This window comes from Ambystoma mexicanum, chromosome 8, assembly GCF_040938575.1.
Source record: "Ambystoma mexicanum isolate Mex_15411 chromosome 8, UKY_AmexF1_1, whole genome shotgun sequence".
Lineage (NCBI taxonomy): Eukaryota > Metazoa > Chordata > Amphibia > Caudata > Ambystomatidae > Ambystoma > Ambystoma mexicanum.
This window is the reverse complement of record NC_090929.1, coordinates 1,125,299,386-1,125,321,012: the sequence shown is the minus strand read 5'-3', so window position 1 is coordinate 1,125,321,012 and position 21,627 is coordinate 1,125,299,386. Positions and strand designations below refer to the sequence as shown.

Below are 21,627 nucleotides of genomic sequence, written 5' to 3'. Positions count from 1 at the left end.
TGTATCGCAACTTCATACTTTTACTAGCAACTGCCATAATATATATATTTTCTGATTCAGCTATTCATGGGCATTAGATAAGCCCAACAAGGTCCATACCATGCAGCACGGCCATGTGGCACCTTTCTGCCATTTCCATCAAAAGCAGAACAATTATGAATAATTACAGGTAGGCCCCTTTTCCACATGGCTCTTCAGGTTTACTTGAAAAAAAACACAGGGCAACACAGGGCAAGCTGTTTTTGGTTCAGTATTTAAAATCCTGCTGTTCATGTGAAAGGGACTTCTGTCTGAGGGCTTTAAATGCACCCCACATGCCCTCTACCCTGTTCTTCCATGACTCTTTGACATTTTTAGCATACACCTGCTAGGCAGGAGATGTTTAGAATTTGGGATTTCCAGATCTACCTCCCATTTGTCAATCAATTTAAAGGTGGGAATGGTCTGATCTTTTGGGATAATTCCTTATTAACTCTTCACTGATGAAGCTTCTTCCATTATTCAGGCATACTCTGGTGGGCACCGGTTCATCCCCCTCATTTAACTGAATGCGGAAAAACAACTGTTTGCCTTTTTCTGAATGTCCATCAGACTTTGAGCAGGTTCTTCCTTGTCTAGTTTCACGGGACTCAATGTTTCTTCTGATTTTGGACTGGTGTAAAACATGAGGGTGTTCCCTTCCAGTGTGGATTGCCACTTAAAACTGGGAGGAAGGTTGATTTTCAAGAATGGGAAAGAGTTCTCATCACCAGTTTGTTCTCCTACAGAGGTGACAGTGATGTCTGGGACTTGGTTATTCTTTGAAATGGAACTCTACATTCTCAGAACTTTGATCAATTGCATGACAGGTGCCATTCAGGCTTCCATAATTGCTACTCATTTTTAATTTGATATGGCGATTAGTCCAGAGGGCCTTGTTCACACAGCCAATCAGAGGTGATACTTTCCTCAGCAGATCGTTCCCCAGTAAACAAGGTGTGCCCTGTGGAGTCACAACTATCACTGGATGTTTCAGTCGGTGCCGTCCAATTTTTATGTCCAGACCTGGAGTCCCTTTGACTGAAATATCATTGGAGTTGTCTGGGAAGTGGTATGAGTGGAATTTGGTGGTCCTCCCCCAATTCTAAGTTTACTTGGTCAAGGGCCCTTTTTGACATGAGGTTGGCTTGGGATCCAGTATCCACCAGAGCTGATAATTCACACTGACTCTGCACCTTGACTGGTGCATAAAATGGGCCTTCTTTCTCCTCCAAGGTGCAAAGAAAGTGTGAGTTTTTTGACAGCCCGGTAGTCATTGTCTTAATAGTGAACTCTTACTCTGTGTGATCTTGGGCAGTTTTGTGTGTCGGAGTTCGGGACTCCGTAAACAAAAAGTTGCAACTCGCAATGGGAGTTTTTGGTAATCCTCCTTTTCCCCGATTCCTTGGCTGTCCACCTTTACCTGGTGCCAGTTCTCAGAACTTCTTTGTAGAACGGACAGCCCCTTCGTTTCCATTCTGTCTGCCTCACATGTTTGGGGTTGAATAGTTTCTGGTTCTGAGTCGGTCTGAACTCTTATGGTCCTTTTAATTAAGGTAACACATGGTACGATGGATGGGATGGAGAATAACTATGACACCAAACAAGAAGACCGACTCAGAACCAACTGTTTTAATATCAATTGTCGAAAACAGGGGAACAACGGACATCAAATGATGTGACACAGCACAATTTCAATGCATTTCATAAACAAAATAACTTTTATAGCAAAAACTCATACGTGACATCACACTACGTGACAAACTACACAACCTACATGAGATTGTTATAGGACTAAGGGGAATATTTAAGTATACTTTCTATATGGGATAACATTGTGATTGGGTCTCTACAGTCAGGTGGGTAACTCATGCCCTTCCTTAGTGCAAGTAATCTTCATCAGTTATTAGCTACACTGCACACCATTGGCTATCAAACTATAAGGCCCTTCGTTATATGGCCTTCTACAATTGGTTGTCACACTTGTACTCTTCTGGAACATTCGATTGTCTAGCAGCATGCAAGCTGGTACCCCAGGTGCTGGTGGGTGAACTTGACCGTACCTCCCCACCCAATTAGCCCACCATTTCTCATCACTCATGCCGTCTGCCATTCAAAATGTCTTTGAACTTGGACTTGTAGTTGCTTGCCGTCTCTGGCAATATAAGGGGGTGTGAGCATGTTCTTATCAAGGTTCAGGCTTGAATAACCACATCTATTTCATTCTTGGACTCACATGATCAGAGACTGTGAATTGGCCCATTTTATAGCATTTAATTTTCTTAAATGAAGAAACTTGACTCTCCTGGTGTTCTCTCTCTGCAACTTAACAAGGGACGGTTTCGCTTCTCACGTTTTACTGTTCTTTGAGAACAGATAACTAGTTCTTGGCTGTTCTTAGCCTTTGACACCAAGCCAAGCAGTCTTCCTTTGGTCCATCTTCGAGCTTCGGTTTATTCTTTGCTGCGAGACACACACAGCTATCAATCCTCCTTTCTACACGGTTTGAGCTTACTAAATTACAGCATTGAATGTCCAGATTGTACACACACATATATATATATATGTATTCACTACGTATAGCCATCTTTATGATTACTTAGTCTACTTGCGTTATGGCATCTGTACATTTATGAAAACGACTTGCATTTTCTTAAGTGCTTCTTTACACATGCAATCTTCATTCTGCACATGAAGGTTGTCACGCTTCGACCCTGGCATCAGTGGAGACTGGGGGTATTGTTCGTTCTAACCGGCTGCAGTGGTCTAGTCTACCCATAAGATGGCCGCCGCAAGGATATAGGTGGTTACTTCCAGATATGCTTTGCGTTGTATCCATCTAGGACCCTCGCTGCTAGTGTGTCTGCTGCGTACTAGCTCTCTTGTCTGGTTTTTCCTAACCTGCCTTTTGCTTCTCTCTCTTCGTTCCACTTTCAGTTTTCATTCTTATTGTTCCTTTCTGGACTATTTCAGTCTGTTTCCTCTTTTTTGCTATCTTTCGTTCCGAACTCTGTCGGTTTGTAATGCTTACCGGCTCCATGGTACTCTTCTGATTCTTTCTTACGCTTGGTGTGACTCTTAGGCATACCTCTCGTATCCTTCTTGTTTCTTTTTGTATCTTTAGATCCTATCCTGTTCCCTCGTCACTGTGCCTTTCTTGGCTCTTCACATTTCGATTTTACTCTTACCTGGTGTAGTCTTTCTTCTATTTTTCTCTTTTTTCCGTCATTCCTTCTGCTTTGGTTATGGATCACGTACTTTCGGGTTCCCGCTTCTGACCTGACTTTTCTGTCCTGCGTCTCTTCTTTTCTCTGGAATACTTGCCGCATGCACACCTTTGTGCTCCCGGTCACCTTTTTCCGGTGACCGCTGATTGCTCTTTCCGCGTCAGAACCTCCTGTCACTATTCTCTTGCCGTACTTTCTATCTACGGCAGTTTCCAGTAAGGGAAGTTCCAGCACCGTTGAGCCAGCTTCCGACAGGTAGCCGGAGGACAATACCCTTGCTACTGAGAACCGGTGGTGGTACCTTTTTGTTGAATCACAGGCGCTGTTGGATTTGGGAGGTAGTTTAACCTATCATTTCAGTTACAAGAAGGATATACTTCAAGACATCTTCTCCTCGGATAAACCAGAACTGTCATCTCACACAGGGTTTTTTTCTGCCACATCTGGCTTTTTCCCTGGACATATTTGGGAGCTTGCTCCTTGGGGTTCACCCTGATCCTGTTCCCCAGTAGGTCACATTGGCCTCCGAGGGAGCTCGCCTTTATTTGCACAAGAAAAAGGAAAGGAAACCAAAGGAAACTAAAAGGAACTGAAAGAAGAAGATATCTGACAACTCTCTAGAAGACTCAGGTGAGGAGAGGGAACGGGGAGCTACTACGGACTCTGACAAAGGTCTTCTGGATTCCTTACTTCACCATCAGATTCTATAAGGTCTATGCTTTCTCTTCTCTGGTCATCCTTCTCAGTGTGTCACTCTCATCTCTTGTGATATCACCAGCCTCTCTTGTTCACATCTTCACACTTCTTCGGGCCTCTCTCTCAGGAGACCGTCATCTCTTCGGGGATACATCTTGTAGGGTTTTCTTAGTGAATACCTTATCTCAAATACTTTTCACGGTATAGGTACCATTACTGGCTTTGCGCATGTCGCAATTTCCGGTTTCCAACATATAGGCAGAATTGGGGCGGGACTTCCTGCAGAGGCATTCAGCTGCTCCTCTACATTCCCCCCTTTGGTTGATTTATCGGCCACTCCTTCACCAGTCTCCACATCTTGGTATTCTTTCTTGAAAAAGTGCTTCTTTGGAGTCTTTCAGGGCTCCTGCTGATTTTACATGTTTGTGAATGCTCCAGTTCATGTGGCTGCATTGTCCATTTGGATGACAGTAAATCCATTGTCCCACATACTTCCTGTGGTTCCTTGGATGCAGGAACTTCGTTCCCTCTGGTGCTAAAATGTTGGCCTTTATGTATTCTCTGATTTCTTCATCCATCAATTCCTTGGGTTCAAACTCTGATTCGACATCGATCATGATCTTCATTTCTACAGCCTTCTTTGCTGTCTTCTTGCACGGTGTGATTATTATCTTGATCACACAGAATTCAAACATTATCATCACCCATACTGCTCCGAGGAATTTGAAGATATTCGCCATCCATTGTGGAACCCATGAGAAGACGCAAACCAGCTGTCATCTGCAATATCTTCTGTCTCATCTTCCATCTTGTTACGCAACTTCGCAGCAACGTTGTGGCCTCTGTCAAGGTCCCATTCTCATCATCATGAGAAGGTATGAATGTGCAACATGATGGCCCAATTTTGGCACAAACACCTCCATCTATTGCTGTAATCATATCAAGGACATATCTGTTCTCGAGGGTCATCAACCTTATGGCCCTCAATTCCTCCTTGATCGCATTGAATACCTTTATGGTAGTGTTGATTATTGCAGGGGCTCCCATCTGGTAATCTGTAACCATTTTGCATTGGCCATCGTCTGGATCCCTGGCATGAACATAGTCGTGAAGATGGAGGCAGTCTTGCTGAATAGCCTATGCTCATATGGAATAGCATCAAAGGCTTCTTTTGATTTAGCTGAGAAATAATTCTCCCTCTTTGTTCAATTGAGGAATTTGAGCGCTCTCCTCCTCCTCAAATGAGCATCTCCCTTTGGAAACTCTCCAAGGTCGCTCTTCAGAATCACTAATGCTGGAGCATGGATAAGAACTAAGGAACTCGTTCCTCCCCAATCCTTCGACAGTCTCATGTAGGCTCTGGACCCACAAGCCCCTTACCATCAGGATGGCTGTCCCTGCTCCCATACTGGAGAGATCAACTATAGTCTTGCAACCTACGTTATCTCCCACATGCCTTCTTCCTTTTCGTTGAAAGCATAGTGTCGCATTCATCATTGGAATTACAATCATTGGGCCTGATTCATCTTCTATCCATGTCAGCAGCTCCATGACTTCACTCATCATTTACCTTTTGTACTTCCCGCGCATATTCCTGTTTCAATAGATGAGCTGTACAGGACATCAATCCTTCTTCCCATCCTTTCTTGGACTTCACTTGTCCATAGACTAGCATCTGATTTCTTTCCCAGCATCCAAGCTATCTCTGCTTTATCAGGACAGTCCATTCTCTTCATTTCTCTTATGACCACTTCATCCTGTCCTGCCCTAGGGTACGTGAGCATCTTGCACTTCCATGCAGGCTCCGTTTCAATCTGTGTAGTCTTGATATAATCATCCTGGAATGGAAATGACCATTTCGATCTCCATCGTAGAGTGGCCCAATATGCTTGGAACTGTCATCGAGTCATGCATGCAACAATGTGGACAAGGCATCTGGCATCGTACTTTGATATTTCTCTGGAAATGAAAGTTCAAGCACCACTCATGGCATAAGGTACTAGAGCCCAAATGTAGCAACTGTCCTTAGATGATCTCTCTCCCCCCTTTATCATGTTTTGATACCACATGTTATTACCCAAGTGTGCGGGACCATCTAAATATGTGTTAATCCCACTATCATCTTCCTGTGCACTTCTCCTGTGTCTTCCCAACATAATGGTTGCAGCCCATGGAAACAATTCTAAAGCAGCTGTGCTCTGAGCAGAAAGACCTAGGCTCCTTGTTAATGGGCAAATCAACACGAGTTCCTTGACTAGGGAGAATCAAAGGAACTTCTACTGTACCTGGACCAACAAAGTAAAGAGTGTGAACCAGAAGAAACAGGAAGACAAAGATTGATACTGCACATGCATATATTATACACCAGAATATTAATCCACACTATTTATGACATTCCGGAATCTCTCGAGTTTGTTCATTTTCTGAAATCATGCCATTTTAAAGATTCCTCATTTTTGCTTCTACTGAATTTTAAGGAAGGAAAAACACGATTCCGGCATTTACGGTAGGTCTGGTAGTTGTAGGATCTCTTCTATTATCGCTACAAGCAGCCTTCTAATCACTGGGCCATTTTTAGGTTCATGTACGAAAGTATGAATGTCCACATCTCTTCTATGAAGGGTAGTATAAGCTTGAAGAATAAACACAAAGACAGCAAGCAGAAGTCTATGGGCATCTCCGTCTGACAGGACGATAGACTCAGTTAAACAAGTGTTCTGTAGGGAACGATATCCCCAAGGTTCTTAGCCTTGCAGGTGGGAGCAGAGGGAGGGCCAAGGGAGGCCGGCCAGAGAGTGAGTGGAAAGCAGGGTGCTGGTGTGCCAATGAGGAGGATCTGCACCTAGCTGGCATTTAGGCAGAGGTCATTGGCAACACACCACTCTTGGATTGCAGAGAGACAATCCAGGATGAGAGAAGGAGAAGAGGCGGCAGTGGAGAGCCTCCATAACGTTGTACGTCGAGCATGCAAATTTTGCGTATGAGGTTATTCTGTCAATCCCAAACACTCACATAGTGCAATGCAAAACCATCAGCCCAGCTACCTTTTTGACAGAAATGTGCTCTGATGAAGACTTGGCCAACCATGACTGTGTGACTATTGAGGGAGACGAAGATGATATTCCAAAGGCTTACGATAAGCAGCTCAAGGGAGGAAGGCCCTCTTCGTTGATCGGTCAGCCATGATTCATCGGTACACTGGTTTACTGCACACTGGTGCGACAGTGTTTCGTCTGGTAGGTGGGGAGTATGAAACACTAGTGCAGGAGAGATTACCACTGCATCTTTTGGCTCAAGCAGCCAAACCCATAGTGCTTATTGTTAGGCAGAAACCTGTGCAGTTCCCTTAGGGACCACTGAAAAAGGCTTAAGACTACAGGTGTTGGCAGTAAACCCAATTGGTAGCAATCTGTACCACCCAGATTTACCTGGTAGCTGTGGCTGAGCAGCCAGACTTCTCTCAAGAAGAGTTAGACAGTATATAGAGTATACAAGATAGGTACCAAAATACACTAGCACAAGCAAACACTGACCAGAGCTTTGGTAACAAAGTATACAATTATTTATTTAAAGACACACTTAGAAACACTCCAGCACTATTATTATAAGCAAGTTCAAAAACACAGTCACTATTACTATATATACATCCCTTATTCCTTATTAGACAAGTCTTAGTTAACACCACTTATTTCCAGACAGAGGTGAGCGCTTAACTAAAGATGGCACTCTAATAAGTTAAGAAAACGGGAGGGAAAAGGCAGAAATTAGGAAAAGCACACAACACAATACTTTTGAAGCACCCAGCAAGGCAGGAAAGTCAAAGTTTCCTAGTGAGCAAAAAGTTCAGAGGCCAGGCTCTCTTGGAGAGAGTACAGAGCACCACTATGCCCAAGATCACACAGTTAACAGCCTTGAAAAGTCTTGCAGGGGGTTCAGCAAAGAATTAGTTCAGCTTAAAAAAGTTCAGTTAGCAAGTCTATGGCCAACCCAAGTGGTAAATTGAGGCTTTAAGAGTCACCCCACACACACCTTTGCGAGTGAGGCCAGGCGGACACAGTACCTTTAAAGTGCAGAGGATCCTCCAGCGGGGGCAGTTGTTCCTGGCAGCGGGTGCAAGTCGCGGCGTCGTCCAGAGGAAGAGATGATCTCGACGTGGAGGAAAGCTGAAGGTCATTGCATTGCCAGGGAAGAAACCAGCCGCGGAGTTCTCCGGTAAATAGGTACTACCCTTTTATTCGCGGTAGTGGAAAAACGTGGTATCCCGGTTGCCGGGGTGTTTGGCACAGGCAAGGCGGCCACGAGAGGATCCGGGAAGGCGAAAAGACAGGCAAACTTGTTATCCCCACCAGGCGGCTCACCACTGGGCCAATCTCGCAAGAGTGCGACTTGAGTTGCCGAGGCAACTCAGTCCAGGGTGCCTAAACCCCCCCCCACACCTCCTGTGGTACCCAGACAGAGTGGCACCACTTTTGGAGGCTTCTGTGGAGAAGCCCGCCAAAAAGTGGAACAAAGGGCTCGACTTGGGTTGGAGTCACAGAAGCGAACACAAACGCCATTTTGGAACTGAGTTCTGTCAAAAAATACCAACCGGTGAATTAAAATTAAATAAATAAACTGGCGGTATGTTTTAGGCTATGTTAAAAAGTATTCGCCTCGAAAAATGGGAAAATCCCATAGGAATATATTTGCGGTTGAATATAAAAAGTAGTATCCACTGCCACCAGCCAAAACTCACTCAGGGGGGACTGGACAGTGCCCCCTCGAACAACAGAATTGCCCCTACCAGTATGCCCACAATATGATGGTTTGTACTGGTTCTGTTCACAATTTAGGACTTTACATGCCCTGGGAGACAGTAGTCAGTCCCAGGGTACGGAGTCTATGTTTGGGGGTCACTATGACACCCCTGTGTTACGGCACGGAGGGTGCTGTGTAACACACATACCAAAAATACATGAAGCCCTATGGAGTAAAAGACCCCATAGCCCATAAAACACATTTCATAGTCAAAGGATATCTCAAATCATGTCTAAGAGTGGGAGGAAAAGAGTCTCACTCTTAGCAGGAGAAAAAAAATAAACCCCAAAAATCCAGCAAAGCTGCTGGGGGACTCACTATGTTTGGGAAATTAGCCTTTACAGAGAATTCTCCCTAACACTTATTGTTGCACCACAAGTGTCCCGGGGGTGCCAATTTACAGCATATGTTACTACCACAGTGCATGCAGGCCTTGCAAGGTGGAAGAGGAGGGGATTCAAGAGTGCCGAAGGGTCCCTAGTTCAACATGCTGCATTATTAGACAAACGTATTTACACAGTATCGCAAACACCTGTAGTGGCAGTCATAAAATGCTGCGCCCATACTAACAACACAGACGACATCTCACTCAGTAACACTGCCACGGATGCAGCTGTGAAAACTGCAGCATATCTTTCAGTGCCACAGGTCTCGGAATATCCTGTGTTGACAGAAAATACAGAACAATTGCCAACACCATACAATGCATTACCAATGGCACAGCGAATTGAGTTACAAGGACGAGCACCACAAGAAGAGAAGTAGCTTTGGGTGAAAAGGGGATGTAAACAATCCCTGATCGATTTATTGTGGAGACAAGAGATATCTGGGAAAGCAGTTATGCCACACGAGCTACTACTGGTTGCATTCGACCGGTTACACTACCTGTCACATGTTTCCAAACAACATATTGCAGTAGACACACAGGAGGACTGGTTTGTCCCCATTCTACAGACAAATGCAACTAAAATGGCTGTGCATTGCACTGCCTGTCAAAGTTACTATACAGGGCTTACATTGCGAACTATCACAGGCAGCTTGCCCTGCCCTAATTCCGCAAACTGCACATTGATTATGCACACATGGGTGTAAGATGTAATGGATCTTGTACCTTATTGTGGTCGTATGCCCCTTCTCACAATGGGTGGAGGCAGGACCTTGTGCACACCCAGATGTTAAGTATGCTGCCAGATTTTTAGTGCACAAGGTTTTTCCTCGATGGAGTGTGTGTGATGTACTCAGACCAGATAACAGCACGCACTTCTTTAACAAACTCTTAAAAGAGATTTCAGCATTACTGGGCATAAAGCATCGGATGTGCACCATTTACCACCGCCAGGCCAATGGGATCATAGAACGGATCAGCGGCCAATTGATAAGTAAGCTGTTAAAGCTGTGCACCATATTAAAGAAAAATTGGGTGCACTGTTTGCCACTTGCGTTATTCAGTTTGTGCGCGCTCTCATGCAATGATCACCACGTATCAACCCACGAGGTAGTATCGGGGTGCCGCATGCACACACCTCTCTCTCCTATTAGATGAGCATCAGACACTCACAGGGCTGCGTCCATTTCGGGGGAGGAGTTTCACAACTATCTGTCCGCCCTCACAAAGGCCATAACATTTGTCTCCCAAAAGTTTGCTCCTCCCCAGACTGAAGAAGCAACTGGCGCCTCAATGGAGATGCCAGCAATGTCACCCCCTTTGCAGTTGTTCCCTGGCAATTGGATCTATGTTAAAAATGTTGTGCGCAGGTAGAGTGAGCCCAGATATAACGGCCCTTTCAAAGTCATATTCGCCACTCCCCTGGCTGTTAAGGAGCTACATTATTGAGTGCTTTCGTCTGATGTTGGCAGAGCACCTCAAGGTCCCGAGCCCACATAATACAGTGAAGTGTCCCACGTCCCTACCAACCTAAGCCCCCCTCAGACCTATGCCCCTTTTAAACATATGAAGATGTATACTCCAATACTCCAATATCCCCCCACATGTCCTAGACAAAGCTGCTACACATTACATTTGCACAGGGAGTGTACTCTGGCACTCTCCCAGACTCTTTTCTCTTTTTCTTTCTTTCTCTGTATATCCATCTCTCTCTCTCGCTCTCTCTCTCTCTTTCTCTCTAACTTTCTCTATATCTATCTCTCTCTTGTTTTAAATGCATTTCTTTTCAGGTTTTTTTTGCGATGGACCCAACTGGTTCTGATCATTCATCTATAAAAATAAAAGTAGCATGTATGGCACTCAAAGTTTTCCGATTCATATTTATGTGCTATGCTTTATATTGATGGGTTGTTTGCCATTTCTATGTTTGGATTAGGTATTTACCTGGGATGCATCTTTGTATGGGCAGGGCATATAAAGGGGGGGAGTGTAAATACAGATGCTACTATTAACAAGTCCATTCACAATGTAAATATCACCAAGAGTACAGACCTAAGCGTGTCCCAATTTCCTCTAACACACAACACCGTGGCCACGGATCCCCATATCAATGTTCAGGTCAAAGGTAATAACACTTTCAATAGTATCAATGAACCCAATGCCTTTACCAGTACGTGTTTTGATTCCACAAGCTTTTTAATGATGTATATAACAATGTTTTGTACGCAGGAAGAGGCAAGTTAAAAGGCCCAGGTATGATGAGTATCGTGGTCTTGGTTTTGATACAAATGAAGATGTGCACCATCCAGAACTCTCAAATAGTTGGTTCGCAGACCTGAGCTCGGTGGGAAGTAGAAGTGTGAATGGAAGTTGTTATGTGTGTTCATTGATACCACACGCATCGGGAGCCCCCAAGGTCTTCATACCACAAGAATGACCAGGTTTAGAGGCTCAATGCCTAGTTCATCTGGCACTGTGTAGGCTGCAATGCACCTTCCAGGCACAGAGTGTACATCTAGAAGTTATGGATCCTGATCAGCTGCAATGCACCCAAAACCCTAAAAGCATCCAGTGTTTACAGAGGCCATACTTGAAATTGCAAGCAGTAAAGTAGGTGGCGAGCAATTGGCAAGAAACATCAATGAGCTGAATGGCAGGAAGGCTAGTGGGGTTCAGAGATTAATTTTTAGCCCGAGTGAATAGAGCATGTGCCCCATTCTGGAACGAACATATTGCAAAATTTAAATGGATTGAAGCAATGGAAAAGCCAGTGAAAGTACAAAGGCAAGAGACTTATGAGCTATGTTTATACAGTGAAGGAACTGTTTTCGTAGGTGGCAACCAACGATGCAATAAAACCTTGCTCATTCCAGACCTAAAAAAAGGCACCTTTGCCGTAATGGACTACTACCGGGTGTGTGGAGAGCAGGCATTCTTGCACCTCCCGCCATCATGGAGGGGCTACTGCTCACTGGCCACGTTGCACTCAGCACTTCTCATGATCCCTGAAGACCACCTAGCAGTGGGATCAAAAAACGTCCTCGCCCCAACCCCACATCCAACAAAAGTGGGGCCTACCAGGAGCCTGTTGCAGCCCCTCATGCTCTGCATCTTACCTGGAAAAGAAAAGAATGAGAAATTGCACAGGATATGAAGATCAAATGATTTGTCGCAAGACTCCTCTGAACTGCTCAAATAAATACCCAATGAATATAGACTGTTTGGCAAAGAAGAGACCTTTTTTGCATCAATATTACTGACATGTTCAGATGGCTGCAAACGCCAAGTGGCTGCAAATTGTGCGTTGGGATGTCATACAGCTGGTGAATGACACGGAACAAGGTCGAGATGAGTGCAAGACTAATGAAGTTCCAAAACCAGTATGTCCTTTACCTGCTCACGGCGATGGAAGGAGGGGTTTGCCACAGGATTGGTGATTCTTGCTGCACATTTGGGCCCCCAAATGATGCAGAGATCATCTTCCTGGCACAAATAATAGGAGCACTACACACCCTCGTATCGCACATGCAAACTGAAGCTGGCATACAAAAGGATGACTGGTCCGATTACCTTTTCTCGTGGGCACCCTCCTGGATGGGGGCGATTGTGAAACTACTGGTACCAGTGATAGTGGTTGTGTTGATACTCTTCTGCACTTGCCAGCTGGGACTCCATTGTTGTGCCAAAGCAGTACCTAACAGTGCCATGATGATGGTTTCAATTGGGGTATTGAGTGCACCTCGTGAAACAAAAGACAGTGCTGCCCAAACAGATGACCCAAACAAACCCAAACCACACATGGTTGTGATAGAGCACCGCTTGCACCCCCGGCACTATCACTACACCCCCATCTGGCCCTGAGTTTTTTGCAGAGCATTAGGTTGAATTAGCAGGTGATGGGGGATGTATACATATGACTTGCACTTCTGAGGAGTATGCCGAATCTGGCCAGAGCTTGCGGCACATATGTAGAGCATTGGTTCCAAAGGAGGGATACCACCCTATTTAGAAGCTGAGAGGTTGGAGGAGGACCATTGGCAGTGAACGAATAACAATGGGTGTAGTGGTGAATTTGTTAATGTAGAATAGCAAAAGTGGGAAATGCTAGGAAGGGGAGATGACCATCCCACACCCCCAAGCGGTTTAGGATAAGGCAAAGACAGTGAGATATAATGCAATAGATTAGGGGGCAGGGGCTGCTCTTAAAGACCTTTACACAATTACATTATTGCATGCTTTGGAGATGTTGTGCACGTGCAGGAACAAATGCGCTCTTAGATAGTAGCAGCTATATTGAAATGTAAGGCCTAAACGTGGTGCAGTAACAAGCAGCACAGGCAACGAACATGAGGACAGGGGAAAAGGTTGTATCCCGGGAACTGATGAGAAAGGCCAGAGCCTCAGAGATCCATAAACCTTCTGTCTTAAAAGTTGCCTGGGAGGAATGTGTCTTGCAAGGTCAAGGGAGGAGGGCTGAGCATCTTTGGACGATACAATCCCACGAGAAGGAGGGCACGGGCCCCCACCAGTGCCATCTCCAAGTTATAGCACCCAAATGCCCTAGCCTTAAAACCCCTGAATTCCAAGGTACCAGCCAGTCCCATACTACTGTTCATAAAGCTGTTAGACCCCGATCGATGAAGAAAGATCAGAAAGCAGGGCTTTCTGCCTTCACTTCTGGGTCATTTGATTTGAGCTGCAGGGTGCAAAACCATTATACCCCAAAATGAGGGTGGAAGACCTTAAAGAGGTGCTGGCCTGAATAGAATGTAGTGAATATTGTGAGTTAGTATGACCTCTGCTTTTTTCCCTCGGGCACCTATCTGCTCATACAAGGTTCACTGCCACATAGATAAAGATGTATTGTTTATTTTGTACATAATTGCCAATTAGCCACCACCTCATGACCGATGACGAATGCAGCATCACCCACGTGGGGGAAGTTGGAAAGAAGGGGCTGGAAGCAATGGCCTGGCATCCCCTATGGAGCAGGTGCATATGTATAAGGTCTCACCAAACAGCTGTGCAGGTACTACTGTATGTAATGATGTCACTGATGACGCATGCCTTTAACTGTGGGCAACCCTGATCAAAATTATATAATTGTATTCTTCCATGGTCAGTTGATGAATGAGTAAATACATATAAGGCATGTGTAGTTTTGACACAGTAGCGTATGGATTATACAATGTTACTGGCCAAACCCCTTTAGTGTCATCTTATTTTTAGCTTGCTTTCTAGTGTCTCATTCCCCTGTCCATGTTTGTGTATCCAGTTGTCTGGAACTAAGTTTCACTCAAAACAGACCATTTGGTTTCAGCCCTAGCAATGCCTTTTTTCACACTGGGAAGGCTGGTCACTTTCAGGAGAACGGGATCTGCACCCAGGGGGCAAGGAGGGCATACGTGCTTTAAAGGACAGGCTCTGCCAGCAATGGGGAAGTCACACAAGTGTGGTAATTTGGTAGGGGTCTTTGAAGTAGGCAGACATGGGAGAGAGTGAAGTTAGAGTATAGGAGAATAGCTGAAGTCCAGAGAAAGATACCACCATCTTAGAATCTCCCAGGGCTCCCCCACTTCCTGTGCTCTCCTCCCCACTTCCTACAGAAAAAGCACTCTGGAGATGACCTCACCAAGGTAAAGACAATGATCACAGCAGAGAAGAAGGATTTTGCAGGAGCTCTATCATCATACAGTCTTCCTAAAGCCCTCTGCCATAGAGGTGAAGATAGAGGACTTAAAGGAAGGAAAGCGACTACTGTGTTGATAAGGCCTAACTGTTGCCTGAACATTGGAACCTGGTTACACTGGAGCATAGAAGTGACAGCAGCTACAAGTGCTCTGTTGCCACCTTCCTAACTGGTATGGGCAGAACAAGGACTCCTCTCATCCCTGGAGACCCTTGTATGGGTCCCAAGCAACCAAGAAGCAAGGAAAGAGTCTTGGGCTCTGTCTCCTGGCTTAATCCGCCTTTGTACTGAATCAACCATGTTTGAGTCATTTCGTGCTGCCGCAGGATCCCCGGAGCTGCCTTTGTCAATCTGCCCTCTTCGAGCTGCTGCCAACTGCCCTTCATTCCATTTCAACTCCAACTTGACCCACCGGATGCAATCTTCTCACCCGTCTCAAATGCTGACTCCACCCTGAAACCATTGACTCGCCCCATTTTGAACGCCGACTCCAGCTTTTAGAAGCAATTATCTCACCTATCTTGTCTGCCAACTTGACCTATTTGGAAACCCATCCCAACCCATCTAAATGCTGTTTTGAACTGCATGAAAGCATAAAGAACATGCTTCTTTGTGCTTTTAGACATGTCTCAACTCTGTCAATCCCCAAGGGCAAGCCTAAAATGTATTTGTAGTAGTTATGTCCCCATGGCCTTCTTTAAAGGGCCATATTGGCATTTAAGGCCCCATTCCTTAACTTTTTAAATACCTCTTTATTGAACTTGAGCATTGCTACTGAACATATTGTCTGTCTCCCCTGTCTTCAGACTCATAGTGCCTCTTTAATCTTAAAGTCTATATTTTCCATGTCTTCTCTTAAAGAAGTGGCATAATAGAGTTTTGATTAGTTGTGCATATTTTTGGTGTGATTAAAGTCGCCTATTTTAGTTATAGAACCTTAGTTGGAGACACTGTTATTTTGGTATCCCAGTACAATTGTTGTTTGGTGGCTTATTTGCCTGCTCACACTCCTTCAGAAGAGTATAGCCTACTCTCAGCCCATATTACCATCAAAGGCAAAGGAGGCAGATCTGTTGAGCTCTGCCTGTGTCACCTTTATGATTGGGATCACTGCTGGTTTAGTAGTAATGTGGAGCTGAGTAGGAGTATTATCAACTACTCATCCATTTACTCCTGCAGAGCAGTAGTTATTTTGTCAAAAGGAGCTGAATACGAGACCTATGCTGCATTTGCTAACTAACTTATTCACACGCAACACTTCTGACCGTCCCCGTAGAGCGGCTCAAGCACACTGCCTTATGATACCAAGGTTCAAGCTTCAGAAGGCTGAGGGCAACAGCTTCCCTGTGGTTGCCGCAAAGCTATGGAACATTCTACCCATTTCACTCAGAATAGAACCTTCCGCCAGTCCTTTAGAAACAAAGCTCATGGGTTAGCATGCTCATGACTAACCAATCCTCTTCTGCTACTAGCTGGGTAAACTATGTATGCAGTTATGTATATATCCTTACTCCTGTGTACCAGTGTAAATGCCTGTGTAAATGTATATACTAATGCATATGTAACAATTTTGTAAATCTATATAAAGTTATTCAACTGTAACCTGAAGAAATGCGCCCAGATGCCCTTGGCGTGCTCTACAAATAAATAAAATACAAATACAAATGAAGGCTGGCGGATTCGGGTGTGGAGGTGAATTGGAAAACAAGTTGAAGTATTTGTTGATGAGAGCATGTGATACTGTGTTGTGAGTGTGGGTGGACAGTAAGTGAGAGTGTTAGAGGGAGTGTAGAGAGTGGCTGGAAAGTGACTGAGAGTGAAAGGAGGGTGACTGAGAAGAACGTTGGGAGGAATGGTAGTATTAATGGTATGGAGTGGTAGTGGTGTAGAGGAGGCAGTAGTAGTGTGCCAGAGGGAGTAGTAGCAAGAAAGGGAAAAGGCGGGTAGTAGGATGGGAGAGAGAAACATTGGAGGGAGGGAATAGGAGGAGAGAACGAGAGCAAGTGGGTAGAGTTGGCAGGAGAGTAGCTATAGGATAACAGCAATCGGGAACAGCGAGAGGAACATCAGGGTGTGAGAGCAAGGAGACTGAGTCAGGTACAGTGTATGAAAGGCACAAACCTATAACCCTTTGAGCCAATAGCAATAAAGGTAGAAGAAATCTGGTCTATGAAGTTCCTGAGGAGTATTAGATAGATAACGTGATTGCCTTTAGACCCTCATTTATTGTGCTGTCAGAATTTAGACAGTAGGGGTTCATAAGCTCTAGATACTAACCAGGGGAATAAGGACGCATGGGTTTGGGAGAGAACTGACTCTTCTAGATAAGAGATTGAGTGATGGCCCTTAGTGCCCTGCAGAATTTTAATAAAAACCCTTGAAACATCTGTGGGAGTGCCATGATATTTAGGCCATCTATAACAGAGTGCTTTTTGTAGATACTTTCCCTAGATAAGTAATTTGTGCTGATATGCCTCTGATGAATAAACACCTCTCTGGCCAGTAACCATTGCTTCTCTGAGTTACTTATGCTCCATTCTAGTTGTTTCAACAGTGCCTCCAGAAAAACAAATGTGAGTTATTTTTGCTTGGTATTGGAGCAGTAAGAAGAGAACCTAGTATACATCCCCACCCCGGGGCAGTGGGATTCTCATGAAGGGTTAGTTAAGTTCTATCTGCAATTATATTCTGCATAGTTCGTACCACTAATGGCAATTTGTAGGTATTTTCTCGCCCTGCGCTGTAGGATATTTAGAAGCTCTACCCCCCTTTTCCGACACGAACAACTTCTTACACCATAACAGACGACGGGCTAACACCAGAGCCGTTTGCCTGACATATCCCAACACACGTGTCAGGCAGAGTCAGGCAATTGGCAATAATCACGCACACCTGCTGGCCATTTACCTTCCCCACAGATATAAAAGGCGCAATCCGGAAAGCACTCTACGAGCAAGGCCGAACGCACGAGGGCAAAGCTGTGCCATACCAGCAATTCAAAAGGAGGAGAAAGGCAGCGAGACATGGAAGGATGACGAAGGAGGAACTGCCCTTGCTCTTTTCAACTCAGACCCGTGAAGCCTCTGAGAGGGAAACCATAAGACCGGGAGTTATCGCTGGTGTGTGGAGTAACAGATGTCAACAGTGCACAGGGCCTCCTGCACTGATAGCACAGGTGGGGAGGAGTACTAGCTACCGTGGTACTGTGCAAGCCAATGGGTTCAACACAGCCGGTGGGTCAGAGGAAGCTGATAGCATAACAATGTGTGTTGAGCGCAAGGTTGCAAGTGGCAACATTAGATGAATGGAGGAACTTGAAACAAAGAACATGTGTGTGTTTGAACTTTTGTGAAAGCCCAGAGAAGAGCCAGCAGCAGAGTGGTCAGGCACGCAGTTGTTCAGTCGAAGGACTCTTGCTGGACCCTTTTATGTACGTAACTGCAAGTAACAGAATACCCTAGGAAAGGGTGATGTGAGATCAGAGTGGTCCTACAAAAATCCTTTGTACAATCGAAAGTCTCTGACCGATGGTTGATAGAAAGCTAGGAGAAGGGAGCCCAGCTTTCTGATAAGATTGTGAACTGTGTAACATGGCAAGTGTGAACCAGACAGAGGGATGCCTGCGAGTTGGGGTGAAGAGTAATACACCCAAGAACATTGGGTTGACAAGAGTGAACCCGGTCGAGGGTTGTCCACAGTGGTCTTTGTTTAGAAGGATATTGAAGCTCATGAATGTTACGAACTGTATTTGAAAGGCTGTGATGAACCTGGCAGAGGGAGGCCCATTTTTGCAAGGAGGATCTGAGCCCAGCGGAGGGGGGTCCTGGGGTAACGAGCCATTGCCCAAGGTCCAAGACCACCGAAGGAACTCTTGTTTGGTTAATTGTTCTTTTGAACCAGAAAGCCTTCTAAGGCAAGAGACTTTGAGGAAAGAGACTTGGCCCTGAAGGTTCTGGTATCGTTGAACTGGAATTGTGATCCTCATGCTAGAGAAGCCCAGGAGTGTGCTGTTCTCAGGCGTTCCGCCTTGTCCCGTGCTTTAAACATGGGGAAGGGAGACCCAGCCAAACCATAATGACTTATCATTTTGTGAACACTTCTTTCTTTTCTGGTGAACATTATCCCACACACTTTTTGTAACTTAGTGGTAAAGATTGGCAATAGGCTTTTTAGTATAGGCCCTTTTATTTGACAAGACACTACTAGGACTGCTTTATTATTATTTCGTATTTGATTATTATTTGATGGTCGTAGCTTGCTCCCATCCTAGCTTTAGGTTACGTTTAGGCATTTTTCTCACCATTATAAATTCTCACCATTATAAAGTTCAATAAACACCCTTGAACTGTAATCACTTGTGTCTGTTTTTACTGTTGCCACCATGAGTTCCTTACAGAAGAGGCACCACTACCAGCTCTCTCTTGCCCTCTAAATCATTGCTCTGTCACACCTCCCTTCTCTGTATTTGTGTGGTGCCTGGGGTGCCTTCTACAGATGCTTTTGGAAACCATCTTTCCTGGGAAGGAAGGGACAAATCCTCTAAAGGGGTTTCACTGCACGTCCCCTAAAGGGGCAATAATGAAAGGGGTCCTCGTGTGGCCATCTTTTGTCTTCTGTCTTCATCACTCCACGCCATGGCACAGCATCACACAGCTTATTTATGTACCAGCCCCCTTAGAGGCCCCCACCATCCATCTCCTGGACCTAGTCCTCCCAGAAGCACTATCTATCTTGCTAAAGGAAAAGGTCTGAATGTGACTATGCCACCAAATCTGTGTCCATCATGGGAAGTCAGGAAACAGAGGATCTGTTTATAGACACTGTGGCATACGAGAGTGGGAAATGTACACCTGTGACTTCCTTGTCCTGCTTCCCATGCATTAAGGTCTTACTGTTAGGCTCTGACCCTTTTCACTGAAGCCCCCCCCCCCGATTTCTCTGCTTCTTTGATTCCGTCTTTTCTAGTCATGTCTCCCATTCCCCTCTTTTGGTATTAAGCACTATACAAGAAAAATACATGGATACGTAACAAATGCATTACCTAGAACCCCAGTTGCTCAGAAGTCTGAAAAAGAAATCCAGTCAAAGGCAGACTTCAAGATCATCATTCATGGAGTGAGAGGAAACAGTAGTAGAGAGACCAGGCACTGTGCCGACGATGGCTGTATAGCACCTAATAATCCTACATGCCATGGCTTCCTGAGTGTATGAGCCTTGCCTTGCATAATATCTCCCATGTAAGCCTGGCATGCCATCAAGGAGCGTACATTTGCCCAATCTAGCAGAAGACATCATGCCATTGTCTAAATGGCATCACAAGTCTGCTAATATACAGCCTAATATAAACATGTAGCTTGATACCAGCTGACAAGCATGAATTGATGCCCTACCCCAAAAGCATTCAAAGCCTACAGCCGTCATCAGCATTTTCATGTCTGCCCACAACTTCAAGCATAAGGATCCTTCCTGTCCTTCCTAGAAAAGGAGGGACCTGAGTGATGCCTCAGAACAGGAACATTCCGGCATAGACAGGGTAGGACCTGAGCGGGAAAGGCCCACCCACAATCTATAAATGCCCCTTCAGCAGCCCTGTGTGGGTATTTACAGATGTTAATGTCACTGAAGTGGGCCTAAATACATTAGCTTCACGTCCCACTTGTTGGACAATCCTGACTATACCTCTGTTCCACACTGGAGGGGGATGCATGTGAGGGCAGGGAATGTCATGCCTTTTTTTATTTTTTATAAATGAATGTTGTAAATATTTGAGATTTGTTGCAATAAATACTATTTTTCAAATTAGAGATGCAAAATAGATCTTGCCAGCGATACAGTTTACTGGAAATTGCATTGGCTTCTGACCGTCTCTGCATCTTTACAGCCTCTTCTAATGGTATAGGGGAAACCTATATATGGATGTGAAAGGGATGATTTTTATTTATTTCATGATAAACATTTTCTTCCAGGAATGGATTGTGTGAAGTCAGCAACACCAACGCCGTTAATTGCAGAGGAGAAGATCTCATGGGGCATTAATGCCTGTAGTGCCTCCTGGACCAGCATTGGGGAAATCAAGGAGAAATTCAATGATGTGGACGGGCGCTTAATAGCAAAAGAGGTAAGCACCACTGTGTGCCCCCCAAGAACATGCAAGCAAAAGAAGTAATAGAAGCATTAATTGGTGACCTCTAGCACATAAAGGCAAGAGAGGTAAAGCAAACAAGATGTTGGGAGCAAAAAACTCATGAGATGCAATGGAAAAAGGATGGCATGACGACCCACACTGCCTTGTTAGCAAGCAAGGTTATACAAGCAACTTACAATGACACCAAAGACATTATAGAAGTAGAAAAGAACTAAGCATGACCTGGTGACCATGAGAGCATGATGGCGCAAGATTAAAAGAATAATTCACTCACGGTGTCTGAAGAGAGATAACACCAGCATTACAGTCAGATTGCAAAGAACATGGTAGTAAATGACACTGATATGCAAATGGAATGTCTCCTCTGTGAAAGGCATAGTGAGCTCAAACTTGGTTGTAGACCCTCCCGAGTGAGCACTGCAAGGAAGGCATGGTATGAACAGTAAGATAAACGCAAGTGACCACAGTTCAAGGGTGTTTATTGAACTTCAAAAAAACGCCTATCTAATCCTAAATCTACAGATGGGAGCAATCTATGACCATCAAATAATAATAAGGCAGTCCTAGTGGTGTCTTGTCAAAATAAAAGGGCCTATACTAATAAACCTATTACCAATCCTTATCTTTAAATACAAATAGTGTGGGAAACAATGTTATGAAAAGAAAAGTG

At 44.8% G+C, this 21,627-nt stretch overlaps 1 protein-coding gene across 4 annotated transcripts in view; it reads left to right on the top strand.

Annotated features, from left to right (window-relative positions):
- WDFY4 (WDFY family member 4) overlaps positions 1-21,627 on the top strand; it is a 1,820,746-nt gene that overhangs the window by 687,736 nt on the left and 1,111,383 nt on the right. For all 4 annotated transcript variants that reach the window (XM_069611160.1, XM_069611162.1, XM_069611161.1 and 1 more), the window contains one exon: positions 20,779-20,930. In XM_069611160.1, coding sequence (XP_069467261.1) covers positions 20,779-20,930 — 152 coding nt within the window. The remainder of the gene's footprint in view (positions 1-20,778; positions 20,931-21,627) is intronic.